A 26,553-nucleotide genomic window follows, 5' to 3' on the forward strand; every position below is an offset into this window, starting at 1 on the left:
ATCATTAGAACTTCAGCCACCTGGGCATGCGCATTAGCTGCCAAAACAGTAAGGAGTAACTATGCGTGGTTGGAACGCAAACGTCATTACGTTATTGAATATGCAAATTAGCCATGCGGTTGGCTAACTCCTGGACGCATGCACATGGTGGGGCGGTTTTCTGATGTACCGGAAGTGACAGAGAGGCTTTACAGGTGTATATAGGTGAGTGGTTTGTGGTTAGTATTAGGAATCTTCTTTTGGGATAGATATGTTCTGATTACCCATTGAAAAAGATACCAATTGGTATCGAAACGTTTGGGAATTTTGTCATATGATGCTGGATACTTAATAAAGGATTTTGAAAGAGACCGGAGAGTGAAGCGTTTTTCTACCTTGAGGGGTTGAACGGATATTGCTATATGTTTTCAGCGCAGCACCCCGGCGGATGTCTTATGTCACAGTGAGTGCACCTGTCTGGATATTTGTATATATATATATATATATATATATATATATATATATATATATATATATATATATATATATATATATATATATATATATATATATATATATATCACATAATATTGCTTTTTTTTTTTTTTTAAAGCCCTATAATGTGCTTGATGTTAGGGTGCATGATAACAAGCAGGAGCTGTAGATTTTTGCAGTAGCTCTATTATTGTTTTTTTTTAAATATATTTTGTGTTACTGTAAAACTGTAAACAAAATGCAAAAATATAAAGCTCACATGGTGTATCATGTACACTAACCTCAAGCACATTATACAGCTGTAAAAAAATAAACAATATTACTGACCTGTGAGTGTGCACAGCTTCTGTCACAGACTGTAAGAATACCTGACCTCCAAGATGGCTGCCCCAGTACAAAGAGGCGGAGCTTCAGTGTCTGGCACTATTAAGCTATTAAAACAGTATAACTGATTTGTAAAGAGCTGCAAAAACAGGATACAATTCAATAACATAGTGAGTAGTTATTATTATTTTGTAGTTCTGCACAGCAGTTTAATGTCTTGAAGAAAGAAATTATATTATTACAGGTAAGTTCAGTGAGCGTTCCAGGAACAGATTAATGGGGGACAAAATCTTAGTCTTTGGGGGGAGTTGCAGATATTCCATGGGCAGCCTTTATCAGTCTGAGGTGTTACTGGATAATTAGGGGTGTGGCTATGTGGTCTGGGGTGTGGCTAGGCAAAAAAATAGCAGTGAGGATGGTCTATTTTTTTTATCACAATGGAGGTGCAACTTGAAAGATTACGGTGGTTTTGCACCCCCATACAACTACCACTGAGTACATGTTCTATACATTTCAATTAAGGCAGCAAAAGAATTTCAATCAAAATATGCACTTTGCTGCTTTAGTATAGAAATTCCCATTACTACTTTAACTGTGCTTGCTTGTTCACTCTAGGCCGCAAATGAGAAACTTGTTCTCGACTGATATTTGGCACAAGGGGGGATCCACTTTTTTTGAGCATATAAAGGTACTATGTTTTACTTCTTAGAAGGTATTATCTTTATAGTTGAAGACACAGTTATAATATGGTGGAATACATTTTAAGTTAATTTCTATTATTAAATGTTGTTAACATTTAAATATATATTTTTAATACAGAGCAATAAAGATTCCTGAGCAGTAGAATGTGAAAATATTCAGCCTGTTGGTGAATCAAATCTTTGATATCTATTTGTCCAAAAACACTGGCTCCCCCTTGAGGATGTGTTGGGGTAATTCAGCGCTGAAAATAAATCAAAAGGTTGCATGCTATGTGATTAGATGCATAAACACACCCACAAGTGTATTTTTATTAACCTTTAATTAATATTTAGTAAACATTTAAATGTGTGTATGCTTGTATATGTATATAAATGAATAATTAGAGGTTTCTAGTCCACTGTCTTTTCAATAGCTGTGAGAAACCTCTTTCTTAAGACTTTCAGTTAAATAGTTGTAATTTTAAGGATATATTATGTGTATAAAAACTGCATATGGATTTCACATTAGTGGAATGCAAATATATGAGGCATAAATGAACAATTGATTATATTTGACATGCAGAAAATACAGTGTCAATTTTTAAGAGATATTATTAATAGTCTATAATTGCAGCTATAGTAAAAGGTTATAAAGATTAATTTAATGTGCACAAACAGCAATGATAAGCTAATTTTGAGCATTGCAAATTCAGTAGCAATGCAGTAAATAACTAAAAGAGACTTTTTAATCTAAATGCATAGAAGATATCATAAGAAATAATACTGATCATGTTTTTATTGTGTTTATAGAATAACTGCATTATAAGAAATACAGAAACAATGTATATTAAAATACAAAATAAATTCAGTTTATTTAAATTTTTCAAAATATCCATTTAAATGAACCTTTTACACCAATAAATAATATATACAGCACATGTCTGGAATCTTTACAATGATAAGACTTGGTTGTTTGTTTTTTGTTTGTTTTTTTAAATCTCTGTAATTGCATTGAATTATTTATGAATTAATCTAATAAAGCATTTAGTATTCTCTGAAAGTAGAAATTTTCTAATTGTCATTGTATCTGAAATTATAATGTTTACCCAAAGATTTGAGATCTACATAACATATTTTTCTAGTATTTTGGGAAAGCTAACAAAAAAAAAAACTGCCTACAATTTTAAGCAGCCGCATTTACAAACAATGATGTGCTTTACAGTATGTAAAGTTCATAACCATGCTGAATATTGAGGGGCTGACATGATTTGGAGCTCTGCTCTGCTGTCCCTCTGTGCAGATATTCCCATCTCCAAAGTAAAACCAGGGACTACTTGGGTTGGCAGCTGTTCTCTACATAAGTACTGGACTACTTTTGACTGAGAACAGTTGTGTTACCTGGGGGGCACTAGCCACCAGCATAATGGCTGCCATCACGTACCCCCTACCCAGCATAATGGCTACCCCTATGTGCCCCATAGAATAATGGTTGCCCGTCTCATGTGCCCCCATAACTATGATCACTTAAGGTTTTCCTCTATCAATCTGCCCAAGCCCTCCCCAGCTCCACCTTACCTTGTCTACAGCACTACCGGTTCCATCCATGTCAAACCACAACCCTGCCGCTGTCAAGGACCCGCTACCAAAACACTACTGGGCTTTTGGAAGTTCCTTTGAAAGTCATTTTTGTAGATGTAAATAGATATTCGGGAAAAGTAAATAGGTGGGATTGATCAGATTTCAAATCCATCCCCATAGTCCATCAGCTATATGTCCATGTAGGCTCTGCAATCTGACTGCACTGTCTGCAGCCCCCATCTCATATACACCCATATTGTACCTCAGATTAGCCCAGAAGCCCCTATTGATTATATATCCATATCACCTCCTTTGTCCAGCAGCTCCTGTCAGTTATACACCTCAATAAGACCTCAGATCAGACCAATGACCCTGAAGCCCCTATTGATTATATATCCATATCACCTCCTTTGTCCAGCAGCTCCTGTCAGTTATACACCTCAATAAGACCTCAGATCAGACCAATGACCCTGAAGCCCCTATTGATTATATATCCATATCACCTCCTTTGTCCAGCAGCTCCTGTCAGTTATACACCTCAATAAGACCAATGACCCTGAAGCCCCTATCAGCTATATATACACATCATACTCTTTTTCCTTCAGCTCTTGTCAGTTATACACTTAAGACCATAGATTAGACGAATGACCCATAAGCCCTATCATCTGTATATCCACATGATCTTCTTTTTCCTGCAGCTCCTGACAGTTATATGCCTTTATAGCACATTAGATCAGACCCAAGACCATGAAGCCCCTATCATCTGTATATCCACATGGTCCTCTTTATCCTGCAGCTATTGTCAACTATACACCTAAATAAGACCTTATTATAGACCTATGACCCTTAAGCCCCTATCATCTATATCTTGTCAGTTATATACCAGTATAAGACCTCATATCAGAACCATGGCCCTGAAGGGTCTATGAACTCATGTCAAACCTGAGACCCAACTATTTAAAGGGACACTGAACCCAAATGTTTTCTTTCGTGATTTCGATAGAGCAGGCAATTTTAAGCATTTCTAATTTACTCCTATTATCAATTTTTCTTCGTTCTCTTGCTATGTTTATTTGAAAAAGAAGACATCTAAGCTATTTTTTTTTGGGTTCAGACCTCTGATGAACTTATTGCATTTTGAATTGAATGGGTGAATTTATCCACCAATCAGCAAGAACAACCCAGGTTGTTCACCAAAAATGGGCCGGCATTTAAACTTACATTCTTGCATTTCAAATAAAGATTCCAAGAGAATGAAGAAAAATTGATAATAGGAGTAAATTAGAAAGTTGCTTAAAAATATTCCCCAGATCCAACCCATACCCTATCTGAACTCATGCCCATGAATCAATGTTTCTCAACTCCAGCCCTCAAGTACCCCTAACAGGACAGATTTTCATGATACCTGAACTATAGCAAAGGTGAAATAATCAACTGATGAGTTAGAGCAGATAAGTAACCATGGTTACTGATCAGCTGATTATTTCAGATATCATGAAAATCTGGCTTGTTAGGGGCATTTGAGCACCACAGTTAAGAAACACTAATGTATGCATAACCTGCCTATAGCACATCTATGCTCCACTTTCAGCTTTTACAGTCCACACCTGGGGTTCCTTCCACAATTCTCCCTCAAACAGCCTAGATATCCAATCCCAGAAGGCAAGTGTTGGGAGACGTATCAGAAGTCCTATGCACCCTGCATGTCATGGCTTTTTGAAGGATTTTCACATTTCAAACTCATTCCAAACCATTAGAAAAAGTCAACAACAAGCTTTTCAAATGGATTTGTTATGTCAGAACAATTTGACAGAGATATTCCATCCTATCAGAAAATACTTTTCAAAGGTGCTTTTTTTTGCAGCATTTTCAAACTTTTAAAATTCACTAGCCTTGACCTCTCAAAAACAATATTTGGCTTTTTTTTTAATCAAATGTCATTGACTGATTGCACACTTTTATTATGTAAACGTTTTCACATGTTCATGTTAATAACCTCACTTGACTTTTGGTTTAATAAAATGTTAAATTTCACTTTTAAATGATACATTTTGTACATAACTAAAACATGAAAGTAAAAATAAAACTTTAGTGATTCAAAGGCAACAATATAAAACATTTTTTTTTACAATTTACTTATGTTGTTTTCCTTTTTTGTCTTGGTAACTGTTGAAATTTTGCTCCTTTTCATGAGATGATACTGAGGAGGGTTCAGAAGTGTGCATGTGTCTTTATTATATGTATAACATTGTTACACACATTGTTGCAACTTCTCCTGCCTTACAGTGTTCACAACACAACCATGCTTCTCAGCCTATCTAATGCTCATCTAATAAGAGATTCTTTAGAATCAGGAAATTTGTCATTATAAATGTAATGTCTCTTTAAATATAGACAGCATAATATATATATAATTACAATGAAGTGTTTGATATATAAACAACAATTATTATAAAATGAATCAACATAATGTGAATTTTTTAATGGACTTCATGATTTAAAGGGACAGTCTACTCTAAAAAGTGACTTACTTTATTGTAATCCTTGCCCAGTGATTACAATGTAGAAGTGTATCCCCAGGAACAGTATTTTTTACAGTATTGGCCATTTTGAAATGGCCACAGGACTCCTCTTACATGTGACATCAAGGGTAGCGCTTGTTCAAGAGCACTCGCGCCCATGCTTGATGGTGCTTGCTTTGCGCTATACAAGTGGTGCGCTGAACGGGAAGAGCAGGGGACAAATTAAAGAAACGGACCATCTAGAATCAAGGCAAAGTGACAGCAGTTATATTTTAGAGCTATATGTTAGTGTTCTCCGTTCAAAAGGTCTGTTGCGCCACTTTGCACGCAATGCACATGTACAAATCGCCGTGCACGAGCATGACTTGTGCATGACACGCAGCCCCCAGTCGCATCAAAAATCTCAGGGAAATGATTACGTCATGCGCTGGAGGAGTCTGCAGCCATTTCAGAACTGCCAACACTAGAAAAAATATTCGATTTTGCGCCATGAATAAAAAAAAAAATCCCTGGGGATACTGTTCTATGGTGTGATCACTGGACAAGGATTACAATAATGTAAATCCCTTTAGTGTAGACTGTCCCTTTAATAAGTTAATATTAGAGTTTTGCAAAAATTTGTAATTCTGCATTTGTTCTAGAAACGAGTGCCGAATACAGCCACGGACTGTGGCATTCAGCTATTTTCGGTGTCAAATTTATTAGTGTAAAAGTGCAACACAAAAAATATCTGGATTTTTTCTAAAGGCTTGCAAGCAATCCCTATATGTTTAAAAATGTGTTTAATCAATTTGCAGGGATTAAAGGGACAGTGTATCCCTTTAAATGTGTTTCCAATGGTCCATTTTACCTGTAGTGTTACGTATTGCTGCTTCTTCAACGAAGGGTGCACAAAGAATGAATACAATTTAACAAGAGAAATAAATTAGAAAGTTGTTTCAAATTGTAATCTCTATCTTAATCATGAAAAAAAAATGTAGGTTTTGTGTCCTTTTTAAATCTACAAAGGAATTGTATTTTTCTTATAGAAAAGTGCACAAGAATAACACCCGTTGTAAAAAAAAAAACTATGCAGAAAAGTTGAAGACTAAAAGGTCCGGATATATTGAATAAAATTGATAATGGATTAGTCTCCAAGAAGGAGTTAAACTGTCTAAAATAGCAAGAAATTAACAAAATAATAATAATCAGGATATAAATAAATCTGTTTCAATGTCTTAAATTCAAACGATTTGGTCAAAGTGGATATCATCTGAATAAATATCTTTATATCTTTAACTGGGTATGAGGGCTCCAGAAATAAATTTAATATTAAGAAGGATTTATGTTAATGTATTAGAGATTTTTATGAATATTCATGTGCTTAAAAAAAGTTCCTGGAGTGTGTATTTCTGTGCACCAATCAAGCTGTGAGAATTGACCTCATAATTCAGTGAGCAAGTGATTCTGCGGAATCAATAGCGCACACTTGTTTGTATGTTTTTTGGTAATCAAAACACCATTAACTTTTCACATATAAAAATACTTAACTTGTTTAACTGATGCACTTTGAGTTCAGGGGTATTTAAAGGGACAGTCTACTTGAAAATTGTTATTGTTTAAAAAGTAGATATGTGCGATTCGTTTCGGATCGATTCGGAAATTCGGAAAATTCAGCAAATTCGGCGATTCGGATCGAACCGAATTTCCGAATTAAAATACTGCCGAATATACAGAATAAATCCGAATTACTTCGGATTTATTCGGTAAATTCGGATGGCCATGGATTACACTAGTATTGTACAGTATAAATCTAATCCCACCTAACACTTACCGAAATTCCGAACCAAATCGAACCGAATCCAGCCGAATTTAGTACATAATACTAGTCTAATCCCACCTAACACTTACCGAAATTCCGAATTTCCAAAACGAAACAAATCGAACCGAATCCAGCCGAATTTATTAGAATCCGAATTAATCCGAAAAAAATCCAAACCGAATTTATTTGAATCCAAATTAATCCGAAACAAATCCGAACCGAATTGATTCAAATTTTTCCGAATTCGAATCGCTCCGAACCGAAATTCGAAAAAATCTGAATCGAACCGAACCAAATTTTTTCGCCATGCACATGTCTATTAAAAAGATAGATAATCCCTTTATTACCCATTCCCCAGTTTTGTATAACCAACACTGTTATATTAATACACTTTTTACCTCTGTGATTACCTTGTGTCTAAGCCTCTGCAGACTGCCCTCTTATCTTAGTGCTTTTTACAGTATTGCATTTTAGCCAATTCTAACTGGTCCTTGTATAACCATTATCATTCTCCATGGGAGTGAGCACAATGTTATCTATATAGCAAGCATATAACAATGTTGGTTATGCAAAACTGAAGAGTAGGCAGTAAAGGCGCAATCTATCTTTTAATTAATACAAAAAAAATAAGTAGACGGTCCCTTAAACTTGTTTAATCTGAGCACTTTAATATTATCTCCCTGTATATTAATATTAATTTAATATTATCTCCCTGTATATTAATATTAATTTAATATTATCTCCCTGTATTGCCCCGACAGTGCAAATCACCAGTGAGCTTCCTGGAAGTTCCCCCCTCCGTACATAATGTCTGGAGATGCCATTAAGTTCAACATCCCTTTAATGGGTCATGGCTTATTGTCAGGATGTTGTTGCATTTCACACCCATACATTGTGTTCTTAAAGGGATACAAAAATAATTGTCCTTTGTTGCATCCAAGCGAGTAGAGTGTAGGGCATATTACGCAATTTTTTTTGTAAAATGGTTGTGGGGTGTGTCAGCTTATTAGCCAGTTAGTAAACAGTCCTAAAAACGGACAGTGTACTATAAATATCACCTTAAATGCTTTCTCAAAGTTCCATTTTACCTGCTGGGACATATTAAATTGTTTACAAATAATGAATTTACCTTTATTTTGTCAATTGAAATAGCTGATTTAGGCTGTTAAAACTACCTATACTGAAAATGTCAATACTGCAGTAATTGGTATAGAAAAGCTATGTAATCAAGAAGCATAACTAAATCTATATCACAGTGAGTGAGTGGTGGGAGATTGGTACTAAAATGTACATTTTAAAAACCCAGTTTAGGGCTTTTCGTATACAGAGAGAGAAGTTAAGGAGGCCTTTTTGTATATAAACATTGATATATTAAGGGGTCTTCTCTCCCTACATGCTAAGCCCATGTAAATAGGTAGTGGTTTAAAAGTGAAAACAAAAAACTATTTTGTATATTTTGTTTTCAAAAATAAACCTAAATGAACAGTTTCTCATTCATTTTATACCTTAAAGCTGAAATAACAAGTAATTGAAAACGTATTAAGAGTATCCAAATGTATGGTCTATTTAAAGTGGTGCTTTAACTATGTGTTTAACGCCTTAGTAGGATTTAAACACATAGATTTGCAATTTTGCTAGTGATAAAATTATATGCTCTAATGAATTAGAGCATGTAATTGTATCATTATAATGATGTTTTAACTCCTGGTTGTACTTCCTGTCAGCTTTTAAAATCAAAGTAAGCATTATGTTTTACAGTTTTCTTTAAGGAAGATTTAATGGGACTTTAGACACCTCTTGTTTTTGTATAAAATGGTGGTTTGTCCCACGCTCCCTTGAAAGGCCAAAAAGCAAATTCTATAACTAGCAAATGCTGCAAATCAAATTTGCAGCATTTTCCAGTTTTGGTTTCTCTAGGGAGCGTGGGACAAAGCATGATTTTTATACAAAAGTCTGAGATGTCTAATTTCTTTTTAAATCTGTATATCCAGCTGTGAATAAAGTCAGAGGCCAATAAAAATTCTTAAAAAAAAAATATTGCACAAAAAAGTTATATGGGCTCAAAGATATGAGGTTTCGGGTATTAAAAAAAGGCAGGCAAAGGGCTTTAACAATGAGATATATACAAATACATGTCTAAAGATGTATATGTATGTATGTATATACTGTATATATATATGTATATCTATATACAGTATATATATGTGTGTGTACATATGTATGTATGTATTTTTATGTGTATATAAGTATTTACAGATATATATACACATATAAACATATAAATACATATGTATACACACATAGACATTTATATATAAGTGCATTGGAGCCCTTTGCAGTTAAGTAGCTGAAAACCTGTAAAAGCATATTTACGCAATATTCATATTTAATAAATGGAATATGTTCTAACTATTTATAAATAGATATTCCTATATATATCTGTATATATCAATACTTATATTTAATCATATATATATATATTTGTGGGGGAAAAACATCATATATGTGCAGAAATAATTATTTAGGAAGAAATAGAACATATTCTTCTATATGAAGAACATTGGAATGTGAAATATTCATATTTTCATGTCAAATTAGCACACTTGAGATTGTGTGATCGGGTTTGTGCATGAGTGTGGTGTTAGGGGGGTTTTTTTTTACACTTTTTTTTTCTCCCTTGACTTCTACGGGGGAATACGTTATGACACGCGCGATACTTAGGCTGACCATATTGCCGCTTTAAAAAGGTACACATATGAAAAATACACATGTCAGGGTTCTTATACAAAACATTTCTTTAAACAGCGCTGACATATGTATTTTTCATATGTGTCCTTTTTTAAAGCGGCAATATGGTCACCCTAGCAATATGGTCTCCCTAGCGATGTTCAGCTTTTTACGTGCATTGGGTTACAATACGAGCAAAAACATTTTACTTTCAGCTTATCCAGACGCAAGCAAAACGATTACTTCTAGCCGAGTTTAGTTTTAAACGGTATGCATACTGGATATTTGTGGAACTTTTACATTTGTTTAATAAAATTCTTGCTTTGCTACAGGTGAAAAAGTTCACCTGTAGCCTTTTACTTACCTCTAGCGAGCTGGAGAGCTGCGCTAATTCTGGCCCTTATCATAGAGCCCCAGGGCACTCTAATAGCAGGCTTAGCAAGGCAGATCCCAGGGTATGTGCTAAAGGACCTTCCCTTTCAACACAGACTCTGGGATCCGCCACCCAAAAAAAACCTTTTATCACAGCCTGGGGCGCTGTGCAGAAGTGTTGGGATTAGCGCGGCACTCCAGCGTGCTAGAGGCAAGTAATAAACCCCTAAAGGTAATTTAAAAGAAAATATATGAATACTGATTAATTTAATCAGTATTTCTTTATTTTCTTTCAATTTAATCGGTGCGGTGCATTCTTTTGGATATTTGTTTCATGAAAACAAAATAAATATCCTGCTTTCATAATGAATTCACATTCATAACAAAACAAATGAACAAGCCTACATTTCATTATCAATAATAAAGGCTACATTTTATTCTTTTTCTTCCTCAGACACATCTTTTTTTTACTGCAAAAGCAGAGAAAATAAATAATAAATGTATAACTAATGAACAGGGCTCCCAATTCCCCCTGTATTTGTTTGTTAAATTTTGTCTGGTGTCTCATATTGTACTGTCCTTTTACCTTTGTTACCCATGGACAGCGCTGCAGAATCTGTTGGTGCTTTAAAAATAAAGAATAATAATAATAATAACTTTTTTTTAGTTTCCTTCATTAAAGGGACATTGCACACAAACATTTTCTATCATTTTTGTATTAAATATGTTTAAAGGGACAATGAACTCAGGCAAACAGCTAATAAGGTTTCCAAGCTGTTGCAGAAACATTCTTTAAAGTTGAACTATCTCTTTCCCCCAAAACTCACTTGTTTACATAGCTTTTTTTTTATAGAGAATACTGCAGTAGGTGTATTTTTCCATATACAGGTAAGTGGTGGTTTCAGAAGGCAAAAGCAGCTATTTTAAAAGACCAAAAAAAGGTAAAAGCTATTTGTAAACATTTTAATATACCTAAGTCATTGGAATCACATTAAGTAGAAATTAATATTACAGTACAGTGTCCCTTTGCGTCAGACATCTTCAAACTTGGCTCTCCAGAGGTTTTGGAACTACATTTCCCATGATGCTCATCCAGCTGATATGCTTTACATCCTAAATGTTTAATAACATATTTTAAAATGAGCTAATTTTAAATATCACATAAAACCATAAAAATAACTGTTTTTAACTATCCAAAGTACAAGCACCTCTCTGCAATTATTATTCAACCCCTCCTCCAGCCTCACTCCGTGAGCTTGTGTTCTCCATTCCATTGAAATTGTATATCTGCTTTCTGATTGGCTAGAAAACAACTTAATTAAACTGAAGTAGACTGGAGCTATGTTGTGTGCTGCAAAAGTTCAACTCATTTTCAGTTTTTTTTGTAACATTTAAAACATCCAAATGTGTAAGTTTTATAGCCATTCAACACATTAGCGTTTTACACAATTGTGGAACCTGGCATGAAAAATATTTTATGCATCACATTTTAGTTTTGAAATATGTAAGAATGTCAAATTATTGAATTGGATTTCACAGAATTTTGTACCTGACAATGAATGAAATATTTCAGAACTTTAACTGTAAACACAGGGAACTACACAAAACTGTCATTTAAAATATTGTTCACTAAGTATTAATAAAAATGCATAGATAGCCACATAGGATGTTAATGAGCATTGAGCAACTGCAGATTGAAATATGAGCCCATATGTGATATATATGTACATTCAGTTGTCAGTGTTTCTTGGAATAATATACAAATAATATATATAAACACTTTCATCTGTAAATAGATTGTATCCATATTTCCTTCAGCATACAAAAATCCTCATTTATATTTTTATGATAGACATGTATTTCCCTTGAGTGCTCTCCATTTATTTCTCTCTGAAGTGAGAGGGTAATATCTCAAACCTTGCTTGTTTGCATGTGTCCATTAAAGTCCGAATTCCTTGTAGCTAACATGGTTTCTTGAACACGGCTGCTCTTCTCTTGCCTATTCTCTGTCAAATCGGCATCTTTAATGCCATTACTCTTGCGAAGGCACAAAACTTTCTGGAAACTCTGCTTGAAATTGTCAGAGAGGAACCCATACAGGATAGGGTTGGCACAACTGTTGGCATAAGAAAGGATAACCACAAAGAAATAAAAACCAGCAAATGCTGGTTCTTCAGGCAATATGAAGGCTAAGTTTACAATGTTAGTAATATAAAATGGCAGCCAACAAAACACAAACACAGCCACTATAATCACAACCATTCTTGTAACCTTTCTTTCTGATCGTCTTCGTCTGGTGGAGCCAACTCGAAGACCAGATGACTTCACTTTGATGACAATTAAAAGGTAGCAGAGGACAATCACAAGAAGAGGTCCAAAGAAACCCAATACGGAAGTGTAGATAATGAATGCTGCAGACCAAATATTTATTGGGTCTGGCCAATTGATGTTGCAGGTATGTAGATCTTTCTGAACATCTGAAAAAATAATAACTGGAAGTACAACCAGAAATGAAACAGTCCAAACGGTGGCACTGATAAGTTTTGCAACCCTTGGTCTCCTCCACTTGGTTGACTTGATTGGGTGAACCACAGCCAAATAACGATCAATACTCATTACGGTGAGACAGAAAATGCTGGTGAATTGGTTGATACCATCCACTGTCATCACCAGTCTGCAGAGAAAACTACCAAATGGCCAATAAGATATAGCATTTTGGGTGGCAATGAAAGGCAAACCCAGCATAAAAAGAACATCAGCAACAGCCAAATTCAGAATATAAATGTTGGTCACCGTCTTCATCTTTGCATAACGAAGTACTACGTAGATTACCAAGGTGTTACCACTGAGTCCAATGGCGCATACCAGCAGGTAGATAAAAGTAATCAGGACGCTGCTCATTCCCGATATAGAAGTCTCGACCATGGTCTCATTTCCTGTAAAGTTTTTAAACAACGTGAGGTTGAGAAATCTAGCCTCCAATTCCAATAATGTAGCGAGTGGGAAGGAGATAGTATCCATTTTGAAACTGTAAGAAAAGCTTCTTTAAGACAGCAAGAACATCGTATTCAGGAACATATCTGGCACTGAAAGAGATAAGAAAAAAATGAAATACAAAATAGTTATTTGTTGTAATTTTTGCTGGCAAACTAAAAATTTTCAGTAAAAAAAAAATATATATATATATCTTTGAAATACATGTTTAAAAGAATTAAGCTTAATAGATTATTTATTAAAATGCTTAAAGGAATTGTAAAGGGAAAACTAAACTTTTAAGGTCCAAATAGAGCATTAAATTAAAAAAGTAAAACTTTCCAGTTTGCTTTTATGACCAAATTTGCTTTGTTCTCTTTATATCCTTTATTGAAGAGTAAAGGTACATAGGCTCATAAGAACTGAGAAGTGTGCCCGTAGGTTGGAAAGGTACTAGACATGTGTACGGGTGAAATTTTCAGTTCAACCAAATCTTTCAGTCTGAATATTCAAAATGCTTTGTATTTTGAATATTCAGCACCCGTGTTGTTCGGTATTTGTCTTGATTTAAACAAAACTAATACCGACCACAAGTGAAACATTTTTATTCATTTTCGTTAAATGAATGTACTTGTTCCACTGCTACAGGTGAAAAAGTTCACAGGTAGCGATTAAAATACGTAGCTAAGTGCGCTGGAGATCTGCACTATAATTTCCTCTTCCTTTAGCGCAGGCCTCTGGAACCACCATGCTACACCTCCTGTTAGTGCACCTGGGTCTTTATGATGAACAGGCGTGGATTAGCGCAGCTCTCCAAGCACTAAGGTATGTATTTTCAACTATTTAAAGGGAACTAAGGAATACTGAATTTGGCATTATTGCTTTGTTTTCTTTGAGTTTCGTGCTGCATTCTTTCGGATATTCGTCTTGTTAAAACGAGATGAATATTCATGTTTCGTTAATGAATGTGCATTCATAACAAAAATAATTCACATCTAGTCTTTACTACTGAATGCGCTATCTGAATCATGAAAGCTGAAAATGTGAAGTTTAATGAATAAGTGCCCGGTATCTAAAAATACTCAGGGGCACTTTCATTCATTAAACTTGAACATTAAAGCTGATTTTTAAAAATACTTACCTTTGTTTTATGGAAAGCAGAGCGGCGATCCTCTTCCCGCAGCTCCTGCTGTAGTTAGTAGATTGATGACAAACACAGCTTCCTCCAATCGTTGTGTGCCCCCTTTGGCATCCAGCTTGTGAGACATGCAACGATTGGAGGAAGCCGGATTCGTCATCGTTCTGATAACTACAGCAGGAGCTGCAGGTTGAGTATCACCGGTCTGTTTTCCATAAAACAAAGGTAACTATTTTTAAAAATCAGCTTCATTGTAAACTTTAAAGGGACAGTCTAGTCCAAAATAAACTTTCATGGTTCAGATAGAGAATGTAATTTTAAACAATTTTCCAATTTACTTCTATCACCTATTTTGCTTTGTTCTCTTGGTATTCTTAGTTGAAAACTAAACATAGGAGGTTCATATGCTAATTTCTAAGCCCTTGAAGGCCGCCTCTTCTCTCAGGGTATTTTGACAGTTTTTCACCACTAGAGGGTGTTAGTTCATGAGTGTCATATAGATAACACTGTGCTCACGCACGTGGAGTTCCAGGGAGCCAGTTCTGATTGGCTAAAATGGATGTCTGTCAAAAGAACTGAAATAAGGGGGCAGTTTGCAGAGGCCTAGATACAAGGTAATCACAGTGTATATTATTTAAATATATAAAGTATATTAATATAACAGTGTTGGTTATGCAAAACTAGGGATTGGGTAATAAGGGATTATCTATCTTTTTAAACAATACAAATTCTGGTGTAGACTGTCCCTTTAATGAATGAAAGTGCCCTTGTTTTTAAGTATTTTTAGATACCGGGCACTTATTTATTAAACTTTACATTCACTTTAATTTTGACTTTACTGTCCCTTTAATATAGAAATGTTCAAATTAAACAGTGCATAATAATAGCATAGATCAAACTTGCCTATTCTTTCTTTAATTTCTAGATTTATTTTATAGTAAACAAATCTGCCACAAATTTCTCAATTCTACATCATTTTTCATATAAAATTTGCCTAGCTGTTATCTTTGCAAATTCTGCCCGCTATCTTAAAGGGACACTGAACCCAAATGTTTTCTTTCATGATTCAGATAGAGCATGCAATGTTAAGCAACGTTCTAATTTACTCCTATTATCAATTTTTCTTCGTTCTCTTGCTATCTTTATTTTAAAAGCAGGAATGTAAATCTTAGCAGCCAGCCCATTTTAGGTTCAGCACCATGGATAGCGCTTGCTTATTGGAGGCTTACATTTACCCACCAATAAGCAAGCATAACCCAGGTTCTCAACCAACAATGGGCCGGCTCCTATGCATCACATTCCTGCTTTTTAAATAAAGATAGCAAGAGAACGAAGAAACATTGATAATAGGAGTAAATTAGAAAGTTGCCTAAATTGCATGCTCTATCTGAATCATGAAAGAAAAAATGTGGGTTTAGCGTCCCTTTAAGCCAGTATATTTTATGTTCCCTCTATGTCTTCTAATCTTTTGACTTTTCTCAAAAATGTCATTTATTCCACCCCTTTCTGTTCTCGTCTTTCTCACAAATTAAAGGGACATTACACAAAAAAACAGCAATATCAAGTATTATACTGTTATCCTTCCCTTGCTATTGTAGTATATGCTGCTCGTGCATACAAAATATCTGTATATTTGGGGGGGGGGGGAAAGCCTAATACATCAAGTAAATGCAATGCAATTTTAAACGTTTTAAATTACTTCTATTATCATTTTTTTTTTCTCATTTGGTATCTTTTATTGAAAATCAGGGAGGTAAGCTCAGGAGTGTGCATGTGCCGGGAGCAGTATATGGCAGCAGTTTTACAACAATGTTATACATTATTAAGAGAATTAGATGCCAACACTATTTCCCGTCAGGTAGTACTCCAGACCCTTACCTAGGCATCTCTTCAACAAAGAATGCCATGGGAATGAAGTTAACTTGATCATAGAAGTAAATTGGTAACTTTTTTTAAAATTGATATGCTCTGTCTAACATCACAAAAGAACATTTGCAGGTTTTATTTTCCTTTAGCTCTCTTGATATCCTAGGGAGGCTTAGAAGCGTGCACGTGTCTGCTACTAACACAGCTGCGCTCAATACATATGCACACTCTTGTGTAGGTATGATATTTAACAAAGAATACTATGAGAATGAAGCAAATTTTGCAATTGAAGTAAATTGAAACATTTTTTTAAACTACATTCTCTATTTGAATCATTAAAGGTTAATTTTAACTTTGTTCTCCCTTTAAAAGACAAGTTTCAAAGGTTTTGTTTTCCTTTTAAAGGAATGGTGTACTCTCCTTCGATGTGTTGTAAATTATCCATTTCACCTACTGGAGTTTATTACATTTTTTTAAAATATATCCTTTACCTTTAGTTTATCATTTGAAATAGATGATTTTTCCTATTGTATCCCCAACTATACTGAAAATGTCTGAACTTTAGTTCTGGTTACAAAAAAAAATGCAAGAAGGTTTACATAAAATAATGCTCCCAGTGGGGGGGGGGGGGGGGGTTACAGAGGGGTACTAAAATGTTCATATTTCTTTGTTCTTTCTGCCGTAGCATGATAAAGTGACCCCTTAATTGCAACATTTGCTAGCAAATATGCTGTCACTGTAGAAACATTCATTATAAGAATTATTCTGTTTGGAAGTGGGCGTATTTCAGAAAAAAGTGTGTTTTGAATGATAAATATATTGGGTCTTTCTTTAAATGATTGTCACCAAAGGTCTATGCAGAAAAAAACAAGATTTAATAAGACATTTTATATCTGTGATAAAATGTCATAAACCATAAACAACTTATGCTTATAATTGAATTTTATAAATACTGCGAAGTGCTTTGTTTCCATTTTCCATTTCATAATTTAAGAGGACATTTACGTATTTTTCTTTGTACTACATTAAAAAAAAAACACCCCTCTTATCTGGCAAAAACAAATTTTTGTCTCCATGCCTGGAGGGTGTGTCGCTGTTAAATATATAGCTGTGGGAGCTGTCCAAATCATTCAGCAAACAGTGAATTCCTAAGTACACAACAGTAATTCCCTTTTGATTAACTTTAAATAGCTTTAACAATCATTTTCATGTTCAGAAAAAGAAATCTATTTTATTTAATGCAACTGATTCAGGGTTGTCCAACTTTTTTAATGATGGGCCGCAATGCAACTTTTTTCAAATGGCTGCCTGGGTGGGCAGGAAATACTTACAAATACCGCTAAGTAAATGATACATTATTCTTCTGTTATTTTACTGCCAAAAACAGGATCATTTTAAACTTGTATATATCTCCACCTGTTCACATTTGCTGTTTGAAAAGGAACATAGTCATTTATGGCCCGATGATTTAAACCTCGCTTTTTCAGACGTGGGCTGCCCTGGTGAAATTATCATAAAATAGGGGCAGTCGTTGTGAGTGGCAAGATGTCTCCTATTAAAAGTAATAGAGCTCGCTGGATAGGGAAACTTCGCACAGAGGAGCGAAGTTAGCAAGGAGGACACTTTAAAAATGAAATCCTGCAGCCAATATAAATCGCATTACGCTGCTTTCTGCGTATACCACCTTACAATCACCTATATTATCATATGCATGTGTTTGTCTATTGGGGTTATTAGTATTTTGAGTGTTTTGAGAAAAGCCCGCCACCTTTTAGTTGGTGAGAAAAAAACTATGAGATCTGTAGTGCGGAAATCTTACGCTGGGATGAAAGAGACAATATCATATACGCCCATGGAACATCCATGTTCAGCCCATTTTACAAAAAAAACAACAATTATTTTTTGTATTTTGTACTTTTAAGTATTAATTTCTTGATTTTTTTTCACATCCAGTGTACTTAAATACAAATTTTATAGTGCACTGTTCATACAAAAATGCAGTATACGCTCCTATGTGAGACACTCTGTTTTCAGGGTAAAAAGTGACTTTAGATAATTCCACCAGGGAAATAGAAGTACTGGGGCAAGATTACATATGCGGCGGCGCCCGCAAAACCCAGCATCGCCAGTTTTTAATAAAAGTTAAATGTATTAACCCCTAATCTGCCATCCCCCACATTGCAAACTGCCTAATAAAGTGATTGACCCAAAAACCACCATCCCCCCACAACGCAATAAACATAATTAACCTATTAACCCCTAAACCGCCATCCCCCCACATCGCAAACTGCCTAATAAAGTGATTAACCCCTAAACTGCCATCCCCCACAACGCAATAAACCTAATTAACCTATTAACCCCTAAACCTCCAACCCCCCACAACGCAATAAACTAATTTAATCACTAAGCCCCCTAACCTAACACCCCCTAAATTAACCCCAATTACATAAAATAATAAAATACTAAGTTAAAATTAAAATAAAAAATCCTATCAGTACTTAAAAAAGCAAAACTAAGATTAAATTAAAATAAATAAATATAAAATTTACAAAAAATACGCACATTTCTGGACATCAACAGTTTTACCGACTTATGGCAGTTCATTAATTGCCAGCGCCGTAAATATGATTCATCGATGTGTGAGGTGAATTTACGTGCAACGCGGGTTACAGCAGTTGCGCTGAAGCCTGTGCCGCATATATGTAATCTTGCCCCTTGTGAGCATGTTATAATAATCTCGCCAGCCCAGAGACTTTTAGCTCATTGGCAGTGACTAATCAAAGTATTAATTAAGGGGACAGTCTACACCAGAATTTTTATTGTTTAAAAAGATAGATAACACTTTTATTACCCATTCCACAGTTTTGCTTAAGCCTCACGCTTATATTAATACACTTTTTACCTCTATGATTACCTTGTATCTAAGCCTCTGCAGATTGACCCCTTATTTCAGGTCTTTTGCCAGACTTGCATTTTAGCCAATCAGTGCAGACTCCTAGGTAACTCCACTTGCATGAGCATAATTTTATCTATATGTCACACATGAACGAATGCCCTCTAGTTGTCAAAAATGTCAAAATGCATTTAGATAAGAGGCAGCCTTTAAGGGCCAAGACATTAGCATAGGAGCCTACCTAGGTTTAGCTTTAAACTAAAAATATCAAGACAATACAACGCAAAATTGATGATAACAGCAAATTTGGAAAGTTGTATAAAATGACATGCCCTATCTGAATCATGAAAGTTTGTTTTTGACTAGGCTGTCCCTTTAAACTCCTCCCTTGTCCAGTACTAAACAATATTTTGTTTGGAGTAGGTATAAACCAGATGAGATTAACTAAAGGGCTTCATAGTTCCCACCGGGTCTTAGGTTGGACAATAGTGAATGAATGAATGTCATTCTGGAGGATACTATTTAAAGGGGTATAGAACCCAACATTTTTCTTTCATGATTCAGATAGAACATACAATTTTAAACAACTTTCCAATCTACTTCTATGATCATTTTTTTTTAGTTTTCTTGTTATCCTTTGTTGAAAGGCAATGATGTAAGCTCAGGAGTGTGCATGTGTCTGCAACACTATAATGGTATAGATTAGCAAGAGCAGCACTATTTCCTGACATGTAGTGCTTCAGGAATGTGCACAATACATTTCTAGGTATCTCTTCAACAAAGAATAACATGAGAGCAAAGCAAATATGATAATAAAAGTAAATTGGAAACTTTTTTAAAGTATATTCTCTATCTGAGTAATGAAAGAAACATTTGTGTTTCATGTCCCTTTAATTATGTTTTTGTGTGCATCATGTCAGGAAGACTTGCAAATGGACCCCTATCTACTGGTGAGTTGTTAAATGGATATTTAAATTGAAATGGAAGTTTCCTGATTCACATAGAATGTACAAAATAAATGTGATGATTTAGAGAATGTAAATAAATACATTAAAGAAGTAAAGGAATCTAAAACCTAATATTTGTTGAGTTATATATCATAATTAGTTACTTACATTGTGAATACAGTAACATATGAATGTTTGTTTTAGCAGACATGTATTGTTTTTTATATTGATTGATTACTGTTATATGTGCTGTTCAGTCAAATATATTTCTGTTGTCTTGCTGTAGAATAATATATCAGCTAAGTCTTAACATTAACACATTAATATCTTGTTTGCTGCACATGTTTTTCAATAACTAAATTCTACCCCAAACTTTGCCTAATTTGAAGGAACCAATCAGGGCTTTTTTCTACAGAAGACAAGGCTAACGGCAATCATTAGGTTAGTATAAACTGTTTTGTTTTGCATTTACTTATTATGAAAAAGATTATGTTAAAACTGTTTATTTGGATTTTGGAACTCACAGGAAGTGCACAACTGATACATGTGTTAAAAGCTTATTGGCTAATAAGAAAGACTCCTAAAGCTCTATTGGTAGATCATGACAATCCCCAAAAACATAACAACAAAATATGTTTATTTCTAGCACAGGAACATCTAATATGAAAATTGTTATTGTTTAAAAAGATAGATAATTATTTTATTACCCATTCCCCAGTTCTGCATAACCAACACTAATATATTAATATACTGTTATTGTCTGTAACTACCTATATCTAAACCACTGCAGACTGCCCCTTATCTCAGTGCTTTTTACAATCTCGCATTTTAGCCAACTAGCATTGGCTCTATTATAACCATTATCATTCTCCAAGGGAGTGAGCATAATGTTAACTATATGGCACACATGAACTAGCACTATCTGACTGTTGTGCAAGATTTTCAAAGCTAATAAAAAGCACTCAGATAAGGGGGGGGCTGCAGAGACTTAGAAACAGGCAAACTTATAGGTTATAAAGTATATAACTATAACAATATTGATTATTTAAAGCGGAGGAATGGTTAGTAAAGGGGATATCTATCTTTCTAAACAAAACAAAAAATCAAATAGACTATCACTTTAAAGGTGTATATTTGATATCAGAATTTGGATACATTAAGTGTTATATGAAGTTATTTGAATTGTATCATTTGTTTACAAAATTGTTAGAAAACTTAGTATTTAGTGAATGAATTTGGTAAATATTTGAAGTTTGACAAATAGACATTAGTCAGCTAATACTGTATTTTGGAAGATGTAAAGGGACATTAATGTGTTTCCAATTACTTTTTTTTACCAGCTGCAGAGTATAAAATGTATGAGATTTGCTTTTTTAAGGTTTATTTGTGTATAAGAATTGGCTGATTTTGTGTTTTGAGGCCACAACCTAATAAAATGAGTTTTGCTTGTAGATATAACCAGATATCATTACTTTATCACATTGTGTACATATACCTGGTTCTTATTCTTATATCTGTCTGTAAACTAATCAGCAATACTTGGAGAGAGCAATTAAAAATTAACATTCCTTTACCTTATCTCTTTTATACCCCACCGGGAGTGTAATGTCTTCTGCTGGCTGTGTTTACACAGCTTGGCCTTAAGGCCAAAAACTTTCAGGATAGGTGTGAATACCACAGGCTAAATCAACTATTTCAAATGCCAATATAAGGGTAATGGAAATACACTCCAGCAGGTAAAGTGGATCATTGGGAACAAATTAAAGGGAAGAACATTTTTGAGTAAACTGTCCCTTTAAAGGGACATTAAACACCTCAATATATTAATATAAAGTGCTTAATTACATCCAGTAAAACGTTGCAATATAATTTCATTATTTATTTTGTTCTCCTTTCCTTTAATTTGATACTGAATATTGTGGGTTTTCCAATTCATGTTAAACATGGAAATGCAGACACAGATATAACATCCCACAGTCATTGCCTTCACACTGTAATTAGCCATTTATAACCATTCTTAATTGGCCTCAGCAGAAAAGAGGACCTAAGTTACAATATGGCAGCACCTCTGCTTTATGGACATTAAAGGGACATTCCAGTCAAAAGTTAAACGCACATAGATGAATGACATCTTTGTATAGAAACATATTTGCAATATAAATGTATTGGCAAAATGTTACTAGTAAAAGTTATCACTGTTTTAGTGCTAACATATTTCTTTGCACGTGCATGTGAAGCATAACTAGATATTCTCAGTGCACCAGCATTTTAAATACTGCAGCTGCTAGAAGCATCAGTGGGGCTTGTATCATGTCAGTAATTAACAAATTGAGTCACTAAAAGATGTAACAAGCACCTTAGGCTTTCTGAGCAAGTGCTGTGTTTAAAATGCTAATATTTCAATACTTAAACAACAAATATAATTTATAAAAACACAAATTATTCTCAGGCTAATTTTTGCTCTAAATACATCATTCAATCAATGGGTTCGTGTTCAATGTCCCTTTAATTGATAAATGCACTTTCAGCTTTTAATATAAATGAATTAGTTTACATTTTTATAACAGATCATAATTATATCTAAACTATTTCTATAGAGTCATTGTAAAACACTCCGTTCCCTCTCAATGATTCAGACGTCCTTCACTAATCTGTTTGTGCAATGTCAGTTTCCAAAATTTGTTCCAAAATTGTGTTTCTTGTTGAAGTTGAGGTCTTATTAGAAATATACACAGTGGTAAAATGATTCCTTACTATTTGCTTCACATCGCCAATAAAAGGGTGCTAATATCTACTAAGCCCAGGTTCCTGGCATGCTCTGTGACTTTAGTATCTGTGCCCATTCATAATATATAAAGATATGGTCAGTGTTAATTAGTTATGAAGCACTTACATATTCTGCAGCATTAAAGTCAAAAGTACATTGCTTAATAAAAAGGAAAAAAAAGACAAAATAAAGGAGTAGAGGTCACTGCCAATGAAATATCACCTCGACTAGCAGAGCTCTTAAAGGACCAGTAAATACAAATGCATGATAAAAAGACAAGGCAATAGCATTTAGTCTGAACTTCAAATGAGTAGTACATTTTTTTTTCTGACAAATTTCAAAGTTATGTCTATTTCCTCTGCCCCTGTGTCATGTGACAGCCATCAGCCAATCACAAATGCATATACGTTTATTCTGTGAATTCTTGCACATGCTTAGTAGGAGCTGGTGACTTAAAAAGTCTAAATATAAAAAGACTATGCACATTTTGTTAATGGAAGTAAATTGGAAAGTTGTTTAAAACTGCTGCTCTATCTCAATCATGAAGGTTTAAGTTTGACTTGGGTGTCCCTTTAACTGTCTTGCATTTTGCTGGTTTATACTGTTTTAGGAGCACTGTCCAATCAGATGCATATCTACAGGGGTCTCAGAGGTCCCAAATGAGACCAGACCAACATCCCTTGGAGGCACATCTGGGCCCTGGAGTCAGTAATGGCTTCCCTCCACTTGAATCATGTCTGGCTCCTCTGTATGTCTGTCCCTTGCAAAACAGGCTGACAGTTTAATGAACATGTATGGATTTGTCTTCACAACATGGTGGCAGGATTTCCAAGATGGCCACCCCAGAGTTTCTGTACAGAAAAACTTGCCACCATATTTGTACAGGAAGTCTTTGCATATCCTCTGGAACTGACTACTCAAGCGGGAAGGATGAGTCATATTCATAGAAAGCAGCTTCTATTTTATCTATCCAGCCTTGCCTATGCAAAGCTTTGTCATGCCTCATGCCTATGGTAAGCTCCAAACATGCCAATGGCTTGCCTAATATTTCACTCTTGTGACATCAAAACTTTGTGCAGTTTTTTTGATGTGTATGTCCAATTTAAAAAATAATAATCCAAGTTTCCCTTCTCCCTGTATCATGTGACAGCCTTCAACCAATCACCAAATGCATATACGTATATGTTGTGCACTCTTGCACATGCTCAGTAGCTGCTGGAGCTTCAGAAAGTCTGCATATAAAAATAATATGATAATGGAAGTGTATTGGAAAGTGTTTTTGAAATTGCATGACCTATATGAATCATGAAACTTTAATTTTGACTTTGTTAGCTCTATAACAATTTGGCTGCGGCGGCCGCATTGAAATAAAGTACTATTTGTACCCACGGTATGTTGATGTTCTCTCTCACTCGTTCAAGTTCCAAATTAATCTATCATAGAGGACCGTTAGGATTGTTAGCACTAAAGTTCTAATCTGACCACAGATTTTCTAAGATCGCCCTTTGCAAATAATTTAATCTGACAAACTGGGTATTCATAGAGTTATTATTTTTTTGGTACCATGATTTGGGTTTATTTGATATTCTTGAAGATTAGGATTAATTTACTATAAAATGTACTTATGTATTGTACTCCGCTTTTTTATATGCGAACAGATTTGCATTATTGTTATACACTTATATGTATAGGTGTATTTGAAAGTTGTACGGTATTGCTGACTTTGTTTATGTTTGTCAGAATTTAGAAATAGTTGAAACCGTTACACAGTAAGTATTTGGGAAAGAATAGCTATAAACACCTAAAAGGAATAAACCAATAAAAGACTTTAAATATTGGATAAACTATTATACAGGGAGTGCAGAATTATTAGGCAAGTTGTTTTTTTGAGGATTAATTTTATTATTGAACAACAACCATGTTCTCAATGAACCCAAAAAACTCATTAATATCAAAGCTGAATAGTTTTGGAAGTAGTTTTTAGTTTGTTTTTAGTTATAGCTATTTTAGGGGGATATCTGTGTGTGTAGGTGACTATTACTGTGCATAATTATTAGGCAACTTAACAAAAAAACAAATATATACCCATTTCAATTATTTATTTTTACCAGTGAAACCAATATAACATCTCAACATTCACAAATATACATTTCTGACATTCAAAAACAAAACAAAAACAAATCAGTGACCAATATAGCCACCTTTCTTTGCAAGGACACTCAAAAGCCTGCCATCCATGGATTCTGTCAGTGTTTTGATCTGTTCACCATCAACATTGCGTGCAGCAGCAACCACAGCCTCCCAGACACTGTTCAGAGAGGTGTACTGTTTTCCCTCCTTGTAAATCTCACATTTGATGATGGACCACAGGTTCTCAATGGGGTTCAGATCAGGTGAACAAGGAGGCCATGTCATTAGATTTTCTTCTTTTATACCCTTTCTTGCCAGCCACGCTGTGGAGTACTTGGACGCGTGTGATGGAGCATTGTCCTGCATGAAAATCATGTTTTTCTTGAAGGATGCAGACTTCTTCCTGTACCACTGCTTGAAGAAGGTGTCTTCCAGAAACTGGCAGTAGGACTGGGAGTTGAGCTTGACTCCATCCTCAACCTGAAAAGGCGCCACAAGCTCATCTTTGATGATACCAGCCCAAACCAGTACTCCACCTCCACCTTGCTGGCATCTGAGTCGGACTGGAGCTCTCTGCCCTTTACCAATCCAGCCACGGGCCCATCCATCTGGCCCATCAAGACTCACTCTCATTTCATCAGTCCATAAAACCTTAGAAAAATCAGTCTTGAGATATTTCTTGGCCCAGTCTTGACGTTTCAGCTTGTGTGTCTTGTTCAGTGGTGGTCGTCTTTCAGCCTTTCTTACCTTGGCCATGTCTCTGAGTATTGCACACCTTGTGCTTTTGGGCACTCCAGTGATGTTGCAGCTCTGAAATATGGCCAAACTGGTGGCAAGTGGCATCTTGGCAGCTGCACACTTGACTTTTCTCAGTTCATGGGCAGTTATTTTGCACCTTGGTTTTTCCACACGCTTCTTGCGACCCTGTTGACTATTTTGAATGAAACGCTTGATTGTTCGATGATCACACTTCAGAAGCTTTGCAATTTTAAGAGTGCTGCATCCCTCTGCAAGATATCTCACTATTTTTGACTTTTCTGAGCCTGTCAAGTCCTTCTTTTGACCCATTTTGCCAAAGGAAAGGAAGTGGCCTAATAATTATGCACACCTGATATAGGGTGTTGATGTCGTTAGACCACACCCCTTCTCATTACAGAGATGCACATCACCTAATATGCTTAATTGGTAGTAGGCTTTCGAGCCTATACAGCTTGGAGTAAGACAACATGCATAAAGAGGATGATGTGGTCAAAATACTCATTTGCCTAATAATTCTGCACTCCCTGTAGACAAAAAATGGGATTAGGTGCGCTTAGAATGCCTTTATCAAAAGTGCTCTGATCTAAAATATCTATTAATTC

General features: G+C 35.0%; 1 protein-coding gene across 1 annotated transcript in view; it reads right to left on the bottom strand.

Annotated features, from left to right (window-relative positions):
* Positions 1–9,718: 9,718 nt before the first annotated feature.
* Positions 9,719–26,553, bottom strand: part of LOC128641879 (somatostatin receptor type 5) — a 97,802-nt gene continuing 80,967 nt past the window's right edge. Inside the window, exon 2 of the mRNA XM_053694444.1 lies at positions 9,719–13,564. Coding sequence (XP_053550419.1) covers positions 12,390–13,499 — 1,110 coding nt within the window. The 5' untranslated portion in view covers positions 13,500–13,564 and the 3' untranslated portion in view covers positions 9,719–12,389. The remainder of the gene's footprint in view (positions 13,565–26,553) is intronic.

The sequence above is a fragment of the Bombina bombina genome, chromosome 11 (assembly GCF_027579735.1).
Source record: "Bombina bombina isolate aBomBom1 chromosome 11, aBomBom1.pri, whole genome shotgun sequence".
Taxonomy (NCBI): Eukaryota; Metazoa; Chordata; class Amphibia; order Anura; family Bombinatoridae; genus Bombina; species Bombina bombina.